This window comes from Coptis chinensis, chromosome 3 (genome assembly GCF_015680905.1).
Source record: "Coptis chinensis isolate HL-2020 chromosome 3, ASM1568090v1, whole genome shotgun sequence".
NCBI lineage: Eukaryota > Viridiplantae > Streptophyta > Magnoliopsida > Ranunculales > Ranunculaceae > Coptis > Coptis chinensis.
Genome location: NC_141458.1, coordinates 107,537,510 through 107,555,223, shown reverse-complemented (window position 1 = coordinate 107,555,223; position 17,714 = coordinate 107,537,510). Strand labels below are relative to the sequence as shown.

The 17,714-nt window shown below is 37.8% G+C and overlaps 1 protein-coding gene across 2 annotated transcripts; it reads left to right on the top strand.

Annotated features, from left to right (window-relative positions):
• The first annotated feature begins 470 nt into the window (after window positions 1-470).
• On the top strand, window positions 471-17,017 carry LOC147512718 (urea-proton symporter DUR3-like). Of its 2 annotated transcripts, none has more exons than XM_086595730.1 (3): window positions 471-1,097; window positions 16,107-16,214; window positions 16,305-17,017. In XM_086595730.1, exons 1-3 carry the CDS (start codon window positions 912-914, stop codon window positions 16,452-16,454), a joined length of 444 nt encoding a protein of 147 aa, XP_086451856.1. In that variant the 5' UTR covers window positions 471-911; the 3' UTR covers window positions 16,455-17,017. The 2 variants fall into 2 exon arrangements, with proteins under 2 accessions (XP_086451856.1, XP_086451858.1); XM_086595732.1 differs by having other exon boundaries at window positions 16,715-16,997.
• Window positions 17,018-17,714: the final 697 nt, after the last annotated feature.

Here is a 17,714-nt window from a genome sequence, read left to right as displayed (position 1 = left end):
TGATCAAATGGATATTAGATTAATGTACAATCCAACTTTCAATACTAAGTTGAATTGGGTTGACAATCCAAGCCGTTCCTATATATGGTAATTCTTAGACAGTTCATAGAAATATAGAATAGACTACTAGAAGATGAAAAAAATGAAATCACAAATTACATTATCGATATTCTGTTCTTATTGACTATGACATTTTTTTTAATAAAAAAAGAAGTAATATGTACATAAGTTTTAACACTAGGCATTTTTTCAAGATTTAATTCTACCAAGTGTGACATTCAAGACCAGTAGTGAGCGAAAAGTTGTTGCTAAGCGCAGCAGCAATCATTCATTACTTCGATTTGAAATCTGGAATTGACGAGGGAATGACGCATAATCTAACACCTTTATGTATAGTTCTATCATATTCTCTTAGCGGCCATTTTATTGTTTTCCCAGCTGTAGAGAGGAAACTTATGTCAAACAAGATAATTTTACAGAATGAAAAACTGAATCTGTTATTGATTGATTGAATGAACTGTTACATTGCTAGAGTATTTATAATGTGGCGGTTACAATACACGTCACTGTAACTGATTAACTAAAGTAAAACAGAATTGTAAACTAATTATAACTAATCATTGTCTAAATCTTGACTGTTGACTTGATTAAAATCTGTTGTCTCAATTAAACAAACGTAAGCAAATAACAACTTGGAATTCATCTAGAGAACGAGATTCTTGGAGCTATTATAGTTTTCTGATGTTCACTTGGCTCCACTTCCTCCAAACTAACAAACATGTTGTACTTCTCTTAGTTTGACTTCCCTTGTACATATCGTCACTTACACCTTACTGAGTTGCTTAATAATATTGTCCACTTCCCCATTTACTTATATTCAAGGCTGCTCTATTGATTTTGCACTCCACTACATGGCATCTTCTTCTTGTCCACCTTTCGATTTCGCAGGGAGTTATTACCATACTTCTGGAAGTGATGGTGGTCAGTGTATTAGACAGAGCAGTTTCTTTCAAGGCAAAGCCATTCTCAATCAAGGAGTTGGATATTCTGTTATTTTAGGCTTTGGAGCTTTCTTTGCTGTCTTCACCTCTTTCTTGGTAAGTTCATACTTCTTGTTTCCTTTAATATCCCTCCTCTTTCGTTCAAAAATCGTGGTCAATACTCGTTAATAATTGAGGTGAATCAAGAATATATGACCTTTCTGTGCTAAAGATAATTAGTTACGGAAGTTTAAAAGATTTATCATGTATGTCACCACATTAACTGATACTTTCTGAGTATTTAGAACAACAATACACTGCAAGTTCTGCACTAGCTCTTTTTAGTCTTTCATGGTTGGTGATGAACATTTGAAAAAACGTTTCAGTTTTCCACAAATAAGGGACACATAATTCTGCTTTGATTTTCTTCCATTGGATAGTCTGACTGTTTGTATTAGGTGCAAAGCTATTGGTTTGACTTTAAAGAACTCAAGCGGTCTCTTTCATTTTAGTTGGGTGCTGTATTGGGCGCCACTCATATTAGATCGGGCAGCCTCCGCCCAAGCCCAAACAACAAAGCCCAAACAATAAAGCCCAATACACCCCCCCCACCAAATTGAAACCGGGAAAACCTACCATTACCGGTCGTCTCTTTCGCCCAAACCCTTCGAAACCCTAACCCCAAATTCGAATTTCAAATCTCCAACAATTCGAGTGCCCGATTCGAGTTTCTCCAACAAATCTCCAACAATTCGAATTAAGAACGGTTGTTGTTTTGGCCAAAACAACAAATCTCCAACAACTCGAGTTTGCAAAGCCTTCGACTGGGTTTGATCCACCATTGATCAAAATCTCCAACACAATCTCTCCACCATTGATCAAAATCTCCAACAATTCGAGTTTGATCCACCATTGATCCACCATTGATCACAGTTTGTATGTGTTTGTCACTGAAAACTAGATTTGAGTTTCTCAATTCGTTTGAGTCTCTTAGAATACCATCCTTATATACCTTGTGAAAAGTATAAAGAGTTCAAAGAGGATCCAGACTCATCACTGAAAGAGTGGTGTAAAGGGAAGGAGGATGTGAAGTGTTGCCCTGTGTGTGGATATATGATAGAGAAGGTGGATGGGTGCAATCACATTGAGTGCAAGTGTGGAAATCATATTTGCTGGGTTTGTTTGGAATATTTCAGCAGCAGTGAGGATTGCTATGGGCACCTGAGAACGGTACATCTTGCAATAATATGAACCCTATTAGGTTATGTTAGTGTGAATATATATCAATAATATGAACCCTACTATTAGGGTATGTTAGTGTGAATATATATCTCAATTATACTGTATCTGAATGTAAATTTATTTGAACGTGTAAGCTCAACTCAAGGTATATGTGCTACCTCGTAGATTGTGCATTTACACATTCAGATTATGCCCCTTAATACTGTTCACTTCCTCTGTAAATCCAAACATCCTTGTGTGAAGCATTCCAGTTTGCATAATGAGTAAATGTTCTTCATTTGCTTGCCCTCTTCTCTCCCTTTTGCATTTGTACTCGGTAAAATCATTTCCTGGAAACTACAAAGTTCCGCTTACAATTCAGATGAAACATTACGGAACTAATTATGAAAGGATCATTTTACTGAAGAACGAAACTTGAGATACTTTTGTCCCCGTGCAACCATTTGTTATCTTGATTAGAGCAAATCTATAACGCGGAAAATTCATTCTTTTTAGTGTTGAAGATTTTCTTTTGTTATCTATAACGCGGAAGATTTTCTTTTAATAATTCAAAGGGTATCAAGGAGATACATGTTTTCATGAACACATACATGTTTTCATGAACACATAAAACATCATTTGCTTTAAGCACCCTATCCATCATCTAACTATTATAAAAGTGATTTCTTAGCCTACCAAAAAATATTAGCCTAAAAATACTTTTGCTATTGCTTTATAGTCCCCAAAGTAATTTTTAAGCTTCCCTATCCATCATCTATTATTGTAAAAGTTGAGTTTCTTAGCCTACATTGTTTCTTAGACCAGTGTACATCCTTTTGTTCCTTGAATATTAGCAAACATAGAGACTAAATAATACTTTTTGCAGTTAGACTCTCATTATTAGTTGTCCATGCCAATAAGTAAGGTGGTTCTTAGACATTGTAAAATATTATTAGAGTGCGTTCACGGAATATGAATCCCATAAGTTTTGGTATCCTAGCCAAGAAGTTTGTTCTCAGATCTAATTATTTAGTGAGCTCAAAATACAAAAATATTAGAGTTAGAGTCGATGCATCCCTTTACAATCGAAGGCTCACACACTAACATTGTAAACCAAGGACCTGCCTCAAGCATGTCTTAGTTATTTTTTCTCAATCCAAAATTTCTTCCATACCCATTTCGTCCTAGAATGCCATTTTCTTCTTTAGTGTTCCTCACGAAGATGGTCAAGTAATGGCTGATGTGACATACAATAAATGTGGACTCCACGAATCGTCCCACCTAGGAGATGTCTTCGGTCGAAGATAACTAGACTGTGAATATGATTTTTTGTTTCTCTTCTAGAACATTATCATATAGGAAGATTTCAGGTAAGTCAGGTTTTAGCGTGATTATGTTGACATACTCATATTAGTACGCATTACTTACAAAAAGACGATTTTGTTTTTTAGTCGCTAATGTCTTGAGGTTCCGTGTACCCCTTTTAATTATTGGTTTCTTTCTTCCTTTGGAAAACCTGAATTTGTGAAGCTGGTGTTTGGCATGTCTGTGCAAATGATAAAAGTGCCCCCGTTGTTGCATCTAGCTTTAGCACACCCGAGTCTGATTGAATTGCGCCATACAACCTGTGTGTAGTGCAAGCACTCTCCACCGTCGCATGTGTTAGTGTTGTAGTTATAGAATTGTCTTTCGCTAACCCACATGTTTACTGCACCTATAGCAGAGAAGTCACCAGACTACCAGCCAGATTCTCCATAAGAACCGCCGAGTGCACTAAATTGCATGTACCGGTCATCCGGTTTGCATAGTCCGCAAAGGGCGGTCGCAACATTGTTGTCCCAAGTCATGGGTCCAACGCCAACTTGTGCACGAGCTGCGTTATGAACGCTTTAGGAAGTCTTGTGGTGAGTCCCGAGCTAGAGATACGTGCACCATGACTAAGCCCAATAGGCACAAAAGTAATTCTAATTCCCCGTGTACACAATCCCATTATTCTAGCTTTAAAATTTTTCTCAGATTGCACAATTAGTTTAGTTTTCTTGATGAATTTAGACAGAATGAGCTTGGTATTTATATAGGGAATATAGTTCATACATAATGATCAGTATGAACAAAAAAAGTAATTAAATTCACAAATGCATCAACCTTAGATGTTATCTTTAGAAATCGTGGGAAAACTGAGAGCAGCCCATGTGGGGCGCAACTATGTATATTCTGAAAATAATATATATGAGGTAATTAAATAGGGATTCTTCAACTGGAAAACCTGAATTTGGATGTAAAGCTGGTGTTTGGGAGTACTTGTTTAATTTCTTTTGAGTTTGGAAGAGTCCATTTCCCTATATGGATTATTAATATGACTCTATGACTCTGTCCAAGAAGAGGCAACAGTGTGGGTAAGTTGAGTTTCCATATATCAGTGCTACTCAAGTCAATATGGTAGAATTATAGTAGATGATTGAAAATAGGGAATGGACAGTTGAACTTTACCTAGCTAGCAATAACAATGTCAATGGCTGAAACGATTATGCATAACCCCGTCCATGATTTCCCTTGACACTCCTTATTTAATAATCATGAATCTATAACATTTGAGTACGCGCTTAATTGAAATATTAAAAGTTCTAGATGATAAAAGTTAACTAAATGGTAGAATTATAGCATGACATGTTCACTTATAGGATCTGTTGTGTCTTTTTTATGATTGTGTGTATTCTAGGCTTCCATGCTTTGTTGATATGTATTTGGGTTTCCTCGAATTTCCAAATATTGTTTGACACGGCAAGTCGGCAAAAAGGTGGACTGAATAAGTTACGTTCTTTTTAGTTGAACGATTTGGCCATTGGTGTAGGTGCATGTCATGCTAGTTCCATCTGCATTCGAATGTGGATTAATGGCTTGAGTCATTGTTGTTTCATTATTGTTTACCTTGGAATAAAACCTTGTTATATTGATTACTTGATGATTAATGGTGGAGAGCTAGAGATATTCATTTCTTGAAGTTATCTCGTGTTTTTTTGTTATGAGGGTTAGTTGGGTATTATGTTTAGGGCGCCATTGCTCTCTTTCTACTTTTTTAGTTGTAAGTTGTGAATATTTGATTCTTACACTCCGCCTTTGGGGTGGTAGGACATCTTTCTTGTGTTTGATTTATATGTGCCGCCCGACAGAGTACTAGAATGTGTTTAGCTAGTCTTCGAATATTAACTTGTCACATAAAGAATGGGTCCAGATTAACCCACCAAAATTGGATTGGGTAGCCTCCAAGCCCAAATTGCGGCCCAAAAAAGCCCAAGACACCCCCACTTCCATCGCTAAACCGAAAAACCTTCTCTAGTCGGTCATCTCTCAAGACTCGGCCCAAAACCCTTCAACCCTAACCAAAAAACGAATTAGAATCACCCAATCCAATTAGAATCGCCTGATCCAAAACCATTCCAATTCTCCCAATCCAATTAGAATCGGTACAATTGTAATTGAGAATCGCACAATCAAATTGAGCCATCGAGTTTTTCTTTCCTGAATCAAGTTTCATATCCAATTTGAATCAAGTTTCATATCCAATTTGAAGGTAAGAATCATATTGGCTTGGTTCTATTTCTTGTTGGCTTGGTTTAACTACTTGTTTTAGGAAATGGGTAATATTTGATGGTTTGGAATTTGTAATGGGGTACGGTTGTTGGTAGAATCTTGTTTCTGTTGTAATGGGGTACAGTTGTTCATTCCTCCTCTAATGTATGAAGATTGGATTTGTTTCAGTGTAACCTTATGTTAGATTCTTGAATTTTGAATGGAACTAGTGCAACATTGTCTCCATTTTAGTAATAATACGCTTAGAGAAATACTAGCGATGCTACCCCTTAGAGGGGGTAGCATGGTGATACCCCAAACATGTGATTTAGAGCCCGCTTGAAAATTAAAAAATGAGTTGCTTTACATCTTGTTGCTAAACTTTTATAGTGCTCATCTTTCATACCTAGTATTTTCCTTTAGGGCTTGATGTTATAAGAGAAGATACTTTTACCATTTTATGATTAGTGTCTCTGTACATTCTCCATTACTCACCTTTTATATTGCTTATGTTCTTGAGTCTTGACTTAATGAGTAATGACCTTGATTACATGCAGCTTTACGAAGTACTTGCTTAAGGTCTGGATACAGGGGAACAAAACTGAAGCGGTAAAGCATTATAGGTGAGAAGCTTTTTCTTTGGTTATCAAATTTACTGAATGTACAATCAAGGTGGTTTTTTTGGGTGGTTTCCCCTATGCTTGACGAGGGATAGAAATTGTATTGTGGGTTGAATATTTTATAGGGTGTTATGTACATATGGTTGTTGGAAGGATGTCATTATTGATTTCCAGGTTATGACAGGTTTAAGTATACGAAATGTTGACTAAACAAAGGAAACTCTGCCCAAAATTCGATAGAATTTGGATAGTGTAACGCCTCATTCTATTTCTTCATATATACTTGGAGTTATCATAGCAAGCTTATAAGTACATTTGTTTTACGACTGGGATGATCTCTTTTTTCTAGTGGTTTTTTTTGTACATTGTTTATTTAAATATGGTTTACTAATACTTATTTTATTTTTCTTTGTAGCGATGGGTCCTCGATCAAAGAATGTGAAGAATGTAGCGAAAACTACATTAAAGGGTGTTAAGAAATTGTTTGGTGGCGGTTCCTCTAGCGGTGATGCAGTTGGAAGAAAAGACATAGACATAGAATGACGGCTTAATCCAAGATCGTAACAAGATGAGGGACCATTTGGAAAAAGAGGTTCCCGAGGTTCCCGAGGTTGATTAGTTTTTAGTGAAGATAGTGTAGATAGTGTAGATAGTGATACTAATGTAGGTTTAGATGTAGGTTTAGACAAAGGGAAGAGTATAGTAGAAGAGGAGAGTGAGAGTGAGGAGGAGAGAGGAGGAGGAGGATGAGCGGGATGATGATGTTGAAGAATATGTGGTAGAAGACGCACCACCAAATGGAAGAAGCACCTCCGGTATTGGATTTAAGTAAGAAAATCCAATGATGATTTGGAGTTTCAAAGAGGTGTGTATGGGGGAGGCCCGTGATGAGTCGAGTTGTTGTATGACTATGCGGTGCATGTGTCGCCTCGCGATGTTTGGGATAGAAGGGTAATATTTTGTTTTTCTTGTGTACTTTGATTTTCTTTTACAAAATCTTTTGTTTCGCTCATATATATCTAATGCGTGCTCGGTTGTTTCAGAGGATCGCTGAGCGTTGAAGTGTGTTTCACACTTAGCGAAGTTATCCCAATGGAATTTCAAAATGAATGTGAAAGGTCTCCGAGATTTGCCGCGGCAAAATGAGAGAAGGACTGGGTTGTTTGATCTCGTGGAAGGTTATCACGAGCATATGGATCCACCATTGATCTCTGCGTTTGTGGAGAGATGGCATCCGAGACCAACACCTTTCATATGCCGGTTGGGGAGATGATCGTGACTTTGGACGATGTTGTCCAAATCTGTGGAGTCACAGCTTAGAGGAAGAAGCGGTGCAAGGGGACAAAGGTGAGTGAACTTACAACAATCGATAAATCTCTTACATCTTGGTCCGGGCTCCCTATTGATTTGATTAGGGCGGAGATGGAAGCTAGCAAGTTCACTTCAAAAGTAAGGCTAGAATTCATCCGGAAGCATTTTGCTAACAAGATTCATGATAGCCCTATATGTGACGCTTTGAATGTGGTAGAAGGCCTCGAAGTTTCCGGGATGTTCAACGGATTTATTAGAGCTTTTATTCGTTTTTTCTTTGGATGTGCCGTTTTTACTGACAAGTCTGGGACTGGAGTGCCTATATGTTATCTGAGGCCGTTGTTGAAATTCAGTGAGATAGAAGAGTATGCATGGGGTGCAGCAATTTTGGCATTTTTATATAGAGGTCTCTGGCCGCCACATGTGCGAAGGTGAAAGGGGTTACGAGCTATATGACTCTTCTACAGGTAAAATTTGAATATTTTAGAGTTTATTTTTTTTAATGTTAATTTTATTACTCTATCAATATGTTAACTATTTGTGTATATCTAGGCATGGATCTATGAGTATTTTCCGGTATTCATGACAGTCCCAAATTTCAACTATATCTCGCCTCACCGTGCTCATAGACACATCCCGTCGCTCCCACACTATTACGACACAATAACGTGCATTGCAGTTTTTATCGGCGATAATTGATGATTTGAATGAGTTCAATGTAAGTATTAAATTCAATGACAATTTGGTATTTAAGTTTGTTTATATTTATTTTTAGTAATTGATCATTAGAGTTGTTAATGACACATTTGATTTTGTTTCAGGTTTGTTTGGCATCCCTACAAAAATATCGAGATACAAACCCGATCGATGACATTGCATTTTTGAGGGATTGCTATGTTTTTCAACATTGTCGAGCTTTACTGCCGCAAGGGTGGTGCGTCGGTTGGGTCAATGCGTGCAACTTGTACCTAAAGATCCTCCAATGCCAAATTGGAGAACAAGAACCGTGGGCGGACGCTGGTATGAAGTGAGTGGACCAATATTGGGCCACTTTATCGAGTCGTCGGCGAATCACGTGATCCAACTCTGCAACCGAGGACCTATTTCGCCTTATCCATGGGAGTGTCATCAAAACTACATGACTTGGTATCGCGAGGAATTCTCATGTAGTTTTGGTGAACCCCGAGCTTCTTCCGATTCATCCCTCCCCGAGACACCGCCTAACCGTTCACCGATTGTAAGTATTGTGATTTTTAATTGAGTTTTCTCTAACCGCGGATTTTTGCATTCGATTGGTAACTTATCTTGATTTTTCTTTTTTCGACGTAACGACGTCATCGATGAAACCAATCGCTTGCTAGAGAGGTCTGCAATTGGCTGGAATGATATGCCGAGGAAGCAAGGTCCTCCTTCAACAAAGCGCATAACTTGACTAGGTGCAAGTACATTGGTGGGCTTATAGTTGATTTGTTTCAGTTTTAGGGTTTATAACTTTGTAATTTAGTTTGATGGATGTAATTTGTTTTTTGTTTAGGGTTTGTAATTTTGTTAACTTCGAATGAATTGATGAATATGATGTTTGCATGAATGTTTGAATGGAATTTAATGTTTAGGGTTTAAGGTTTAATGTTTGAATGTAATTTGTTTCAGTTTAGGGTTTAATGTATGAATGGAATTTTATGTATGGATGAATTTGATGAATGAGAGTGTTTGATATCTGATGTTTGAATGGAAAAGTGGAATTTGATGAATGAGAGTGTTTGATATTTGATGTTTAAATGGAAAAGTGGAATTTGATGAATATGAAAGTGTTGTAAAAACAAAACGAATTTTGAAAATTTTTTCTTCCAAACGACCACCGCATCGCTTGGCATAAAAGGCCAAACGACCTCGCCAGATCGTTTTGTATTAAAGCCAAACGACCACGGCAGATCGGTCGCTTTTAATCTCAAACGACCCATGCAGATCGTTTGTTCTAAAGGCCAAACGACATGACCACATCGTTTGGTCTAAAGGCCAAACGACATGACCACATCGTTTGGTCTAAAGGCCAAACGACATGGCCACATCGTTTGCCCTTTAGACCAAACGATCTGGCTGGGTCGTTTTGTATTAAAGCCAAACGACTTCACCGTGTAGTTTCGGTCATTATTGACAACATACGAACGTTATTTCAAATCACTCGATTGCGGTCCGAATCAACTAGTCGATCACTTTCGATTGCCATCCGAATCAACTTAGTCGATCATTCGATTTCAAAATCACTTTCGATTGACGTCCGAATCAACTTAGTCGATCGCTTTATTTCCAAATCACTTTCGATTGCCGTCCGAATCAACTTAATCGATCACTTTCGATTTCCAAATCAAATCAAATAAAAGCCCTAACATTATTTCCAAATAACAAAAAATAAAATAAAATTACATTTGTTCCAAATTACATAAAAATATCAAATTACATCAATATATCACTTAGTCGATCGCCGATTTCAAAATCACTTTCGATTGTCATCCGAATCAACTTAGTCGATTACTTTCGATTTCCAAATCAAATCAAATAAAAGCCCTAACATTGATAACATAAAAATCAAATCAAATTATACTTGTTCCAAATTACATCAAAATACAAATTACATCAAAATATCATATCGACAACATACAAACAACTTAGTCGATAACATGTAATCGTTGGTCTTCAACGAGCTCATTTTCCCATATTAAATTGGGAATGTTCAATGCCATAAATTGCAATTGCCTTCTTTCGTCAAGGCCAAATTCCAACTTTCAGCAATATCATATCGAGCTCTAAGCCATTGGCGACATCGAGGAACCGGACAATCTTCAACAAGTTCAACATTGACAAAATGATTTCCACCAACATGTGCTACCCAACACTTGGGTCACTCTCTCAGATTTGCTTGGGTTCTCAGCGCATGAGAAGGAAGCACCGATGAGCTCCTAAATGCATAAGGACAACATTAAATCTTGAAGCAAATAAGTATCCAAAAAAAGGCATGCTCATCCACTTATTTAAGGGTGCGAGTAACCTTCTTCATGTAGGATTTCCTTCATCGAATAAAAACCTCACTTTGATTGTACAAAGTACAATAAAGGGGGAGGTTGTCAGTAAGCTCTTCGTACAACTCCCTTCTCATCTGTGGCCATTCTTCTTGACTTCTTCCTAATGCAATGCAGAAAGCTCTATAACCGCAGTTGTCATCGCCAACAGGGTCATGGACTCTAACAATGTATTTATGCATTTCTTCAGGAATATCCAACCCGTAATCCTTAGGACCCCTCGTCTTTCCAAAGTCTAAGCCATCTCTCACATTTCGTGGTGTGACCGTTTTGGAGAAGGCTTATTTCATGGTGTGGTTGTTTTGGTGTTTTGGGAGAAGGTTTATTTCTTGGTGTGGTTGTTTTGGTGTTTTGGAGAAGGCTTATTTGTTGGTGTGGTGTGGATGTTTTGGGTTGGTAGTTTTGGAGAAGATTTCTTTCTTGGTGTAGTGTGGGTGTTTTGGGTGGGCGTAATGTTTGGTTGTGGACGAGACCCACTCTTCATGGTCACGCGTTGAGAAATGTTCAAAATGAGATGGATCTCGCTTTGAAGAGTTATCATCTCCAGTTTGAAGCTTTCTGCTGCAGCTACCTTTCGGCCGACCTTTGGTTTTTGCTTCCTCACAAGGCGGTACTAGCCATGTACTTTCTGGTACGGCAATCTCCATAAGCTTCCTAATCATAACCCTCTGCTTTTCTTCAGAAACCATTGCAAACCTATTCATGAACAAGTCCATCGAAGGTGCAACATCGGGACCAACACCCACTGACACATTGGGAGAAGCAGACAATGTTTTCCAAAAGGGTCGATAGCGATCAAAGGGATGGACCGCTCTTGCTCTTCAAACTCAATTAATTCATGAGCACATGGCGTCCATGGCTCGTGCGCAAAATAGCACCAACACCTTATCTCTCCATCTTTAACACGCTTTTACGCGGGTATCTATTTCTTCAAATAACAAGTCTAAACACTTGCGTGGAGACAAGGCCTCCGAGTTCACGCGAAACAAAGGAATCCGGTGGTGGTGCTGAGTTACAATCATACTTCTCTCGAAGGTAGCTCTAATCTCGGACATCTGGATCTCTAGAATCGGGTGGATTAAGCTAAACATACTCAAAAAATCATGACAGTTTGCATTTCCTAGTACACGCTTCACCGAAAGATGAGACCCTTCAACTCTATTGGTCGTTGTACTCCCAAAGTGAATGTGTTGGTCAGTCCAACAACATACGAATCGATCCCTGTGAGGAAACCAAGTCTCTCGCAAATAACAAACAAAATTGGAGTACTCAACCCTGTAATATTTTTCCAAATCATCCCATCTACGCTGGAAAATAACCTCTGTCTTCGATTTGACTACAGTGTTCCACGAGAACTGGGCCTTCTCTACAAGTTCTGTAGTTGGAAAAATATCGTAACATTTTGAAAGGACGCACGTAGCGATATGCCATCTACATAGATGCTTGTGTGCGTTAGGAAAAACTCTGTCAGCGGCACTCATCAGGGCTAAGTCCCTGTCAGACACGATCACAGATGGGCTTATGTCACCAAGCAAGCCACTAAAATGATGCAGGGCCCACTCATAGTCGACTGTTGTTTCAGACTGAAGCAGCACCTGACACACGGTGAAAGATTTCCACGTTGAAGTCACCCCAACAAACTGTACGAAAGGCCACCGATACCTGTTAGTTTTGTAGGTAAAGTCTAACATGAAAACTGTTGGAAAAGTCCGAGCCAACTTAACACCTTCTGGATGGGCCCATAACAATCCCGTTATCTCCTCGGTATTCTCATCCTGTCTCAACTCCTCAAAATAATGTTCTTTTGCTAACAACTCACGCAATCTCTGTAATTGTGTTAGACCGGTTCATATCCAATTTCCTCACCTTCTGCCTTGCAGTGTAGACTTGGGATATACTAGAGATGTTATCATGATACCTATTCTTGATGGAATCCAATATTTGTTTAGGTTTTATTCCACACTTACTCATCTCTGACAAATACTCGAACTCTGGAATGGTTAGTCGAGTAGCAAATGCATGTCCTTCAAGGGTCTTCGCCAATGGATGGTTGTGAACACCATTAAGAACGACAATTTTCCAACTATCGACAGTGCCGCATTGGAAAATACCTTTTAACTTAAATGGACATCCCGATTTCTTGGTTCCCCGACCTTCTCTTATTAGCCTTCTCTTAGCCTTCCTTCTTGTGTGACCGATACACACCCGAAAGCACTCGCAAGCCAAATTCAATCTTGCTACTCGGTTTCCTTTGGCACACTCAGACTTTTTCAATGACCACAACAACATTAACTTGTCTTCCTCTAGCGGTTGCCCAATCGATTGCCTCGCTACGTGTATGAAAGACCTAAACACATAAAAAACAACAACTATTATTAATACACTAATAAAATTATATTTAGAAAATTAAAAAAAAAAAATGAAATCAATGCCTACTCAATCATACCTCTTCCGTAGTAAAAATTTCTGTTGTATCACTTAAAATCGGTTGACAATCCACATCATTCGAGTTTGCAGAAGATCGGTTCCCGGATAGCGGCAAATAATTCTACATATAGAAGAATAAAACAAGAGTCTCAAACAATTTGCATTTAGTTTCAAACGACCCAGCCATGTAGTTTCATCAAGAGTCCAAACGACCCGGCCATGTCGTTCTATAATGTAATGAAACGACCTGGCCATGTAGTGCTATAGTGTAATGAAACGACCCAGCCATGTCGTTCTGTAGTGTTCTCAAACTACACCGCCATGTCGTTCCGTAGTGTTCTCAAACTACAGGCCCATGTCGTTTGATAGTGTTCCCAAACCGACCCGACCATGTCGTTTGGGGCTCGGATTTTGCATTCATTCATTTTGCATCCATTCATTCATTCATTCAATCAATCAAGTGTTTTGTATTCATTTTAATCAAGTGTTACCTCATTATTTAGGTTTGCATTTTGTCGTCGAAGATTTCTCGAATTTCATTTGCTTTCGACTTGTCGCGATCTTCAAATTCTTCACCTTGACCTTCAACATTTTGTTCCACTTCTTCACTTTCAACATATCTTCTATTTTCTCCTTCTCTAATTTGTTGTTCTTCTAATTTTTGTTGTTGTACCTCAAACATTACCTCAAATACTTCTTCTTCATCTTCATGTTCCATTTAGAGAAACTTGAGTGTGTAGAGAAACTTGAGTATGTAGAGAAACTTGAGTATTCTATGTAAACCCTAAACTCTAAACTGAGTGAATGAGTATTCTATATATATTTGAAATTTTGATATATTTCGAATAATTGAATGAAATATATTTGTAAACCCCCCAAACTAGTCTATTATTTACAATTGAATAAAAAAAATGGAAAATAACAAGTTTAGATATAAAACAAATTATTATTTTAGATTTGGATAATTTAGTCAAATATGTTTGAAATTAAATTTTTTTTTATGTCGGTACGAAATTTGTAAACCCTAAACCCTAAACCCTAAACCCAAACCCCAAACCCCCAAACTAGTTTATGATTCAAAATTTGAAAAAGAAAATAAAAAATAATAAGTTTATAAATAAAACAAATTATTATTTTGAATAATTAAGTAAAATTTGTTAGCACGAAATTTGTAAACAACTCTAAACCCTAAACCCTAAATCTCAACCTAGTTTATGATTCACAATTTTAAAAATAAAATAAAAAATAATAAGTTTAGATATAAAACAAATTATTATTTCAAATAATTAAGTGAAATATGTTGGTACGAAATTTCTAAACCTTGAACTCTGAACTCTAAACCCCAAACTAGTTTATGATTCACAATTGAAAAAATAATAATAATAACAAGTTTAGATATAAAACAAATTATTATTTTAGATTTTATAACATGTTTGATTACATGTAGCATGTTTGATTACATGTTTTAACTTGGTTATAAATATACTATGTCATAACAGATAAAGAGTGTAGAGTGCATGTAGTTTTATTGATGTAATTGTGTTGTTTCTAACCCAATTTTTTAAATCGGATTTCAATTTTTCTAATTCAATTGAAATCGTTTGAGTGCATTTGGAATCGTTTGAGTCGTGTCCATCGTCGTTTGAGTGTACACTCAAACACGTGACCAAGTCGTTTGAGTGTATACTCAAATTACATGTCCAAGTCGTTTGAGTGTATACTCAAAAACTACATGGACAAGTCGTTTGAGTGTTACTCACACTAACACACAAACTACGCGGCCATATCGTTCGCGGCCATGTCGTTTGAGTGTACACTCAAACTACGTGGCCATGTAGTTTGAGTGTACACTCAAACTACGCGGCCATGTCGTTTGAGCCTACACTCAAACTACTCGACCATGTCGTTTGAGTGTATACTCAAACTACATGAACCCGTCGTTTGAGTGTTAGTCACACTAACACTCAAACTACGCGGCCATGTCATTTGAGTGTAAACTTCTACATGGCCATGTCGCTTGAGTGTATACTCAAACGACATGGCGGCCGCAGTGTACAGTTTGATGGCCGCCAGTAGTTTGAGTGTTAGTGTGAGTAACATCAAAACTATACGCGACCATGTCGTTTGAGTATACACTCAAACGACTTCGTCATGTAGTTTGAGTGCACACTCAAACGACATGGCGGCGTGTTTGAGTGCACACTCAAATCGACATAGCGCCAGTAGTTTGAGTGTAAACTCAAACGACATGGACACGTAGTTTCAGTGTTAGTGTGAGTAACACTCAAACGACTTGTCCATATCGTTTGAGTATACACTCAAACGACTTGGCCATCTAGTTTGAGTGTAACTCAAACTCAAAGTAACACTCAAACGACATGGTCATGTCGTCTGAGTGTACACTCAAACGACTTGGCGAAGTCGTTTCTGTTTTCACTCAAACGACATGGTCATGTAATGTTTACGTTTTACTCAAACGACCGCGACCATGTCGTTTGAGTGTAAACAAAACGACTTTGGTCAAGTCGTTTGAGTGTACACTCGACGACATGGTCGTGTCGCTTGAGTGTAAAACGTAAACGACCGGAGGGTTCGTTTTGGCGATACCGGTTGAATTGGTTGCTGGGCTTGGGCTTTATGGCAAATTTGTAATATGGCAAATTTGTAAAATTTCTTTTTTTTTGAGGGGTTGCCCAATCCAATTTGATGAGTGCCCAATGGAATCACCTTTTAGTTTCATCAATGTGACCCACTGGATGCTATAATCCAAACTGACTGCCTGTCTTAATTATGTGGTATTGGGTCCAACTAAAGATTCAATGCGGAAAAGTGAAAACACACTTCAAATTTATACATTCACTTATTATTTGTTCACATTTAGTCCTTTTATCATTGAGTAGGTATGGCTTGAGAAACGATATGTGGGATCTCGGCACACATCTGAATGGTTCAATACTGCTGGAAGAAATGTGAAAACAGGACTTATTGCCAGTGTTGTAGTATCCCAGGTACCAAAGTTGTAAATTCTGTAATCTTCTTTCATTCAAGTCTAACAACTCGACCTCTTCCAACTAACGTTTGCATATTTGAATCTGAAGTGGACTTTGAAACGCCCATATATGTTGGACATATTTCGTAACAAACCCACCGAATATAATGGACAAAATCCTTTGCTACAACTGAAGGTAGATATGCTTTATCTATCTAATATAAGATATGCTTTATCTAATAAAGGGTTTCCAAGTTGAGGGGGAGACTTGGACCGAGGCTTTATAAGGGTTTCTATTCTCAAAAGGAAGTACCGGAGAGTTAATAGAAAAGAAAAACCGTACCTTTGTGTTTGGTTGATGAACCGCAAGCTATAGAGAGGATTGTTTGGCTGATTTATTTGCTCTCCATTACTCTTCTCACATATGTATCTAGAGTTGTGATTACTTGTGATGCTATTTTGAGAGGAATAAAATTCCCAAACCAAAATCCAAATTGATTAAAGTTGTTCCTGCTAAAGGAAGAGTTATGCTTGCTAAGATTGCAAGACGAAGGTTTTAACGTCAAGGACTACAAGTGGAGAAGTGTGATATTCGAAAGAGTCAAAGATAGAAGGAAAAATGCGGTATTCGGGTAATCATGGGATTTGATCCCCGTTGTGAGTAGTTCTTTCTTTGAGTCTTAATACTTCGATGTGAGCACAAGACATTGTAATACTTGATTTTATTGAGTGGATTTTTTCCACTGCTTGTGAAAGGCAGTGGCGTGGATGTTTCCCAGTGATTGGGTTTACCATGTTAAAAAATTCTTTGTGTCTTGTCTCGTTTTATTTTTCAGTTTGATTGTCATAGATAATTGTTTAATTGTTTGCTGGTGCATGATTAAATCTAATTGTGGACATTGAATTCAACGAGATTACTCTTGTCAAATCAAATCTGGGAATTTCAATTGGTATCAGAGCGGGTGCTCTTTGTTTGGGTTTAACAACCCTAAGAGTTTGATTTTTTCCCCAAAAGATATATTTTCTTTTCCCGATGGAATTTAATAAACTTGGATCAACTAACAGATCTCCATTTTTCGATGGGTCTAACTTTCCTTATTGGAAAGTTAGAATGATTGCCTATGTACAAGCCTTAGGTGACGATGTTTGGGTTGCCATTGAGAATGGCTGGACTTGGCCTAGTGTGACCATTGGAGAGGGTGCTACTGCTGTCACCACTCCCATAGCTAGGAATAAATGGAATGAAACTCAAAAAACTCTATCTAGTTTTAATTCTAAAGGTCTTAATGCTATATTTACGGCTATGTCACCTAATGAGTTTCGGCGTATATCTTCTTGTACCACTTCAAAAGAAGCTTGGGACAAACTATGTATGACTCATGAGGGAGACAAAACAGTTAAGGAAAGCAAACTTGAGTTATTGACCACCCAATTTGAGACATTGAGAATGGAGGAGAGTGAAAGTTTTGATGATTTTTTTGTTAGACTCCAAGATATTATTAACAACAAGCTCTTGGTC